This window comes from Halyomorpha halys, unplaced genomic scaffold (assembly GCF_000696795.3).
Source record: "Halyomorpha halys isolate HHAL.00 unplaced genomic scaffold, Hhal_1.1 Scaffold34.1, whole genome shotgun sequence".
Classification (NCBI taxonomy): domain Eukaryota; kingdom Metazoa; phylum Arthropoda; class Insecta; order Hemiptera; family Pentatomidae; genus Halyomorpha; species Halyomorpha halys.
The window spans coordinates 171933-179019 of record NW_027105031.1 but is presented as its reverse complement, the minus strand read 5'-3'; the positions used below and the strand labels follow the sequence as shown (position 1 = coordinate 179019).

The 7087-nt window shown below is 31.3% G+C and overlaps 1 protein-coding gene across 1 annotated transcript in view; it reads right to left on the bottom strand.

Annotated features, from left to right (window-relative positions):
• Window positions 1–7087, bottom strand: part of LOC106686032 (thrombospondin type-1 domain-containing protein 7A) — a gene marked incomplete in the record, with an annotated part of 205868 nt that overhangs the window by 59700 nt on the left and 139081 nt on the right. Inside the window, 1 exon segment of the mRNA XM_067047724.1 lies at window positions 117–247. Coding sequence (XP_066903825.1) covers window positions 117–201 — 85 coding nt within the window.

Genomic DNA, 7087 nt, shown 5'->3' with positions numbered 1-7087 from the left:
AGGAGGAACAAAAAAAAAAAAAAAGGCAGAAGACCAACTCTTCGGTTCCGGCCAAAGTTCTGTAGAGCCGAACCTATAATAAAAATATAGGATATATGATATTAATTTAGCGTTACCTGTTTTCCAGTAGTACTTGGGTTCTGACACGGTCCTTCCGAAGACAGGCGACAGAAGAAAAATTATTATCAGCCTCGTAATCATTATTAAAATAGTTGCTGCTCTAGGGTGTTATTTCTCGCATTCTTTTCTGAAACAAAAAATTAGAAATGTTTGATTAGCTCCAACAAAATAATCTTAACAATTTTTTTCACAAAATTAAAGAATTTGATTGCTAAACATTCTTACAAAATTTTACTCTAGACAGAACTTCTACCGGATGAAAGCCTGAAATTCCTGGTTGAAACGTCGGCACAAATAAATAAGTGTTACTTTATTTATTTTTTTTTTTTTTACGACACCCCGATCATCTTCTTCTTCAATTACAAAATTTTTAATTTAAAATAAATAAAATATAAAAATCTATTTATTTATTATACTTATTAATAAATATACTGTTGTTTGCATAGAGCAAAATTTAAATTATTTGGAAATTTTAAATTTCTTAAAAAGTGTTATTTTGTTTTACTAGAAAATGGTATTCTCTGATGTTTTTAAGGTGATCCCTAAAAATTAACATCAACAATTTATCTGGGACATTATTTTGTTCCATGCCTAAAAGAAAAGACATCAATCAAAATTTTAGATGCTTTAAAAATGTTTTACTAAGCTTTGAAATTTAAAAATAATTGACTTTGGTATTTCTATAAAATTCCATGATACTGAATACCAAGAAATGTCATGAGACATCAAAATAGTATTAAATTTCAAAATTATGTAAGTGTATTATCCTTGACTTTCATTCATTACATCCTAATCAGGAAACGGCCATTACTCAGTCTTCATGGGAGGAGGTTTCATATTTAAACGCGTGCTTTTTTTGTGTTCGGAAATAGACTAAACAGTTTCTCTCTAGACATAAAAATAAAAATAAAAACGAAGGTTATTAAATTAAAAAAGGGCGTGTTATTTCACTTGGCATTAAGTCAGTAGTTACAAGCCGGTAGTCCGCGATTGCCCTGAGAGCGGGCAACAAGAGTGTCAAGCAGCACATATTTTATGAGAAATCAATCATTGCTTAAACTGTTCAAATTTATTATATCTTAAATCATTGTTCAAAATATAACGAAAAGACAATACAAACCAAGAGACATCTCACATACCTTGGCATGAAACTGGAACCACACCTCTCATTCACAGCACACATACAAAACAGAATACAGATTGTCAAGGCTATACCATACCAACTCAAACACCTCATCTATACACCAGGGCTTTTACTCAGACTCAAGCTACTCATTTACAAAGTAATACTACGACTATCGCTTCAACACGATGCACCTCAACTACATATCCTACACCCAACAGCCCTGAAATCACTAATTGCAGAGGAACATCACTAAAAAGACGTAACATGACGTACATTCATAACGAACTACAGCTAGAAACTGTACAACAGCACATCACACATCAAGTGCTTTGACTGTGCTTCCTTCAATCCAATCTTCTAATCAGCCACCCCGTCCTCCCTTCCTGCGAGGTGGCAGGGCAGTAAAGGCTCCAAAAACCCTATAAATATTACCCTATAACTCCTTTCTTCTCTTGCACCCTTCACTCTTCCCTTACTATTTTTTTACTTCTGTCTGTTTTTTTATTATTTAATATTATCTTTCGTCTATAAATATTAACTGTTTTATTTTCTCTTCTCTGTTCAATCAACATGAGGAGGCCCCTAACCTCCAAATATTTCTAGTAGAATTCTTATGGAATGGACTCATCAAAACACCAGATAAGTATTTCACCGTACACCTTCACGTACCATTGGTAGAAAAAGGTAATATTCAATCTGAGTTATGTTACTAAACGTAATGCAGCCTACAAATGTAATATTTATTCTGTTTTAGAGGGATCGGGAAAAAAAAATCATAAAATTTGGCGTAGAATCTATTGTGAAATAGATTGCTTTTAGAATTGTGCATTTCTATATGTAATAGATTAATAGAGAACAAAATTTTGAATAATAAAAATATATTTTTGGCCGACTGGATTGATGAAATACGTCATGCAATACTATGCGTCAGTTGTAAATTCTTGGTCTGGTTAATGTTTACATCTTTTGAGAAGGAAAGAAAGAAGAAAAAAAATGAGAAACTGCAATCAGAAGGAATAGTTCCGGTTCTGGGAAGGCGGTTCCGGACATAATGGTGATTGAAGAGGAAACTGAGGAGAAAGGGGTAAAGGGTAGGAGGGGGTGGGGGTTGGCAAAAGATTAAGTGTAGAGTATGATTGATCGCTTTCTGATGATTGTCTCTAAAGCTCCGTCACTTCGGTGGAAACGTCAGTTCGTGCCAAGGAATCAAGTCCGAAGCGGCAACCTAATGCCACAGCCTCTCTTAAGGATGATTCTCAAACAACAGGCAATTTCCCCCGTCCAACTTAAATAAAATGGTTTCCAACCATCTGTCACTGTACATTCGCCTTGGTAATACGTAGAGACCGGATTTTGACGCAATTGCATCTTTTGTTCTCTAGCTTTAAATTCTGCCAAACATCGAGATAAATTAGAACCATGGAATAGATGTTATAATAGCGATAATTTTATTTTTCACTTTTTGGGGTTTATTCACAAATTTTCACATTTTGAGTTTTTCTACACAAATTTGCACGTTTACCTAACTATATAAAGAATAAATACAAAACGAAAAGTCGAACGAAGCTGACATTAAATATTTAAGAAAAATATTTACCTGGGGTGTTACGATAACACTTTTGATTAAGTTGAGTGATCGGAGGTGCTACTTTATAGAATACATTTTTCACATTTTTTTTTTTTAAATAACTCAATTGATTTTGATCACACTCGCTATTTCAATGTACAACAAAATGGACGTCAGTTCAGCTAGGTGTTATCCCAATTGAAAAAGTCTGATGGAGCTTAAATAACAATTTTTAAAAAATGACCTCTAAAGCATCTTTAATTTTGTTAATTTGAAAAAAAAATTAAACAGTTCTCATTGTCAGCATAATTAATAATTAAAGAGTTTAATGAATAAATTATTGAGAAAAAAGAAAATGGAATAGAAATATTCGATTCTAACCGGTAAAGTGTTTCCAGCCCACTTTTCCTTGATTACATTACAACTCCGTCATCTTTTGTTAAATTGTTATATTTCTGGCTGAAATAATATTTATATTTATTATTCCCACTTGGAGAAATCCTGAAATACAAATTTTTGGAAAAATAAAAAAAAAATTGTGCATAATTTTTGGTTTCCCTGGTCTTGTTTTTTTTTTTTTGTTTGTTGTTCGAAAATAACAAAATATCAACAACTTTAACATGAACCAACCCTTCCACACAATTTAAGGACGTATGCAGTATGGTATGTGAATGTTGCGAGATGCGTGCACCGTACCTGATTTTTAATAAAAAAAACAATTGGTCTGATCAATATGAAAATACCTATACATTCTATTCGAAATTTTAAAAGCTTTTAAACATTAACATGTTTCTTGTTTTCAGTTAATGACTTATTCGTCGCATAAAAAGACAATTGAGAAGTTAAGCTGAAGAACATAGAATGTGAAATTTGAGGGATAATTAAAAAGGGAATTTCGATAGTAAGAATATACTCCTTTCTATATAGGGGTAGTTTTCAAAAGTTGAAAAATTGAATTATAGCCTTCATAATAGCAATGCAATTCAATATGATTTGTATGTTTACTGGTCTTCATGGACAAAATTTTTGGTTTTTAATCGGAGTAGTTAAATTTTTTATGTGTCTGCTTGAATTGAGAGAGTATTTAACGAAATTTATTTAATTCTGACTAGGTTAGGTAAGCTTTCCATGTATTAATATTAGTAATTAAACAATAAAATTGATTGCAAGATTTGAGTTTTTATACTTATTTTGTTTTGTTTTTCTGCATGATTTTCGGTTTTTTAATACTCAAAAATTTTGTCTCTAGTAATAATACAACCTCAGATAGTATTTCTAGATAGATTTGACAAATCCATTATTTTTCTATTTTCATTTACCGGCTATGGCTGTCCTAGAGCAGCATTTTTAAATAAATTCTTTAATTTTTTGCATCTCTCGGGAAAAATGTCTTTATTCAGGTCTTACCAAGATGATTACTTATTATTTAAATTAACACTTTGTTGTTTTAGAACAGGCTGTAAGATATTTCACATCTCTTCTTTAGTCAGGAAGGAATCAAATTGCTTCATATTCTTAATGACAAAGGGGCTATTTTATCAACAATTTTAGAATAAGAAATTATAAAAGCATAACAACTTTATTCTTTTGCGCATGTCTCCTTAGAACAATAATTGTAATGATGTTAAAATATTCAAAGCTTGCTAAACTACAAGTAAAATAAAGAATAATCAATTTTATATAAACATAATCAATTCGTTACTGTTTTATGCCTATAAAAGGTCATAATACAAACACAATAGTGCAATTAACCAAACTTCTTTTGTGTATATTTCTGATGCAATAAACAATGGTAGGGCAAATTAGATACAGCGGAAGAAGACATAATATCTCCGAAATATTCAAATATAAGAACTTAATACTATTGTGTTTTTATTCTGATCTGCAAGTAGTAAAAAAAACAAAAAAAAAAACACAGGGTTGACTCACAATCGCTAGAACTAACAGAAACTCGGTACTGTGTAATAAAGTTACACAGCGACGTACTCAATGAGCTAACCCATTCCATTCATATACATATACAATGATATAAATACAAAGTAAAGATAGGATTTATGATTATATTAACCGTTTGCAGTATACAGGTATCGTATATTATTTTTTTAAAAGGCTTTTCTCACTAATTTATATCATTTTTTTTTCTCATTCTCGAAACCATTGTGAAGATATATACAGAACCATCATCAATATCCAGCCATAGACAATATTGTTTTTCTGCCTGAAATGAAAGATCCTGTAGATGTGGAACTGTAGAAAGCTCTCGATAAATAGCTTCTAGATGGGATCATTTGTCGGTGGAATTGAAGGAGCTCAAGAAGGGAGGGTATAGCATCGAGTTTTTCCCCCCTCAATATTGTTTCTGGTAGTGATTGTCCTTCCTCATGCTTTATTAACCTACAGGCGAGAATAAACATTTTTCTTAAAAAATCTCCATAAAATAAACGCAATACAAGAGCTATGTCTTTCAAGAGATAGTCCAATATTTTTTTATTGACCACAAAAGGCATGCGATGAAAGTAGTGATATCGTTCGTATAAAGGAGCCGATTGATTTTTGTATTTTTTAACAAATACATATAAAGGCTAACTGTTGTATCAATAATAATTTGTTCATGTCGGCGAAACGAATAAATATCGCAGTTTCCATATCTGCCAAAGTTAGCATTCCAACTGCCGAAGTTTTACTGTTATTGAGACCAATAGCTATAATCAAAATTTCAACCTCTTTTAGAACTTAGCGCCTACAATCGAGGATTGTTGCATCCCAAAAATTGGATATTTTGAGTTATTACTAGAGTTGGATTCAAAATTAAATGTTTTTCCATGTCGATATGTTATATGACCCTTTTTTTCGCGATCTAAGTGTGGGTTATAATTAAGGTTCGGATTCTTATGCAATTCCATATTTTGTTTACGGGCTTCTTTTTAAACCTTTAATCAAACATGTTTACGAATCAGTGCCTCAGATGTAATTAGCCAAGTTTCATTTTGCATATTTGCACTATTCCAACAAAATAAAAATAATAAATTGAAATGCAACATTGAAGAAAAAATTCAAGATTATAATCAAAAGTTTATATTCATTTAATTAGTAAAACAAGAAACAATATTATTAATGCTACCTTCATCAATTCACTTCTAACAGTAGATATAGACTTTTTCATTTTCTGAAATTTCACATCTCCTTCATGTCCAGTTTAAGCATTACACTCCACTTCAAGTTTAGTCTTTTGCTTACTTTCCTAACGAATATTAATATTTAATATTTTTAATATGGCAAAAGTAAGTGTGCCATTAAGATCAAAGTTAAAACCTGAAGTAGGAACTAGTAGGAACGGAATACCTTCCTTAATAGGCAAAATGAGGCGGAAATTTTCCATCATTTCTAAGTGGGTAAATGTAACCTATTGGATATTAGGACGCCGTATTATAAGATAATCTAAGTAGGATAGTTCAAGAGGGCCCCATCAAGCTGCATTGAGACGTAACCATTATAACTGACCACAAACTGTATCATTATAGACCAGACATACTCCTCATAAATATGAAAGAAAAGAAAGCATAGATTATAGATATTACGATTCTAAATGACAAAAACATTTGCTAAACTGTGGGTGAGAAGCTCCGCAAATATTAGAAATTGGCGGCCGAACTAAAGGAGCTGTACCACTTAGAGTCTGATAACGCCAATTACTATATCTACAAATGGCAAAGTCAACAGTGGCAGGAACAGATGGACTGCAATTACCACTCCACTTGCTAAGAGAGGCACAACAAGCCAATCTCTTAGATACATCAACAATCATGAGGAGGTTTTTAAATGTTTGATTAAATTTAAAATTGCAGGTGGTTGGACTATGCCCCCAACCCAGCTCTTAATCCGCGATTGCCAGAAAATCAGATAATAATAATAACAAAGGAGAAATCGAAAAGTTTCCTTTATGTTATTATTTATTTTTCTATTAATTTGTGATTTATTTATGTTTATACTTGTACCATCAATTAGTTACCCTTTTTGAATTTATTTAAATTCAATAATTTTGTTTGTGTTACTAACTGTGTTTCTTATTTTTATATTTTAGTTTGTAAAAATAAGAAAAACAAATTAATTTTTAATACCTTCTGCAATTCTTTATTTAGAGTTTTTTTTAGGCATATTAGCATATTTTGTCTGTCTTACTGTGTATTTAAAGATGCTTAACAATATATTTTATTTACTAAATAGTTCAACAACACTATCCAAATTATAGTCTCAAAACATTTATTTCATTCACA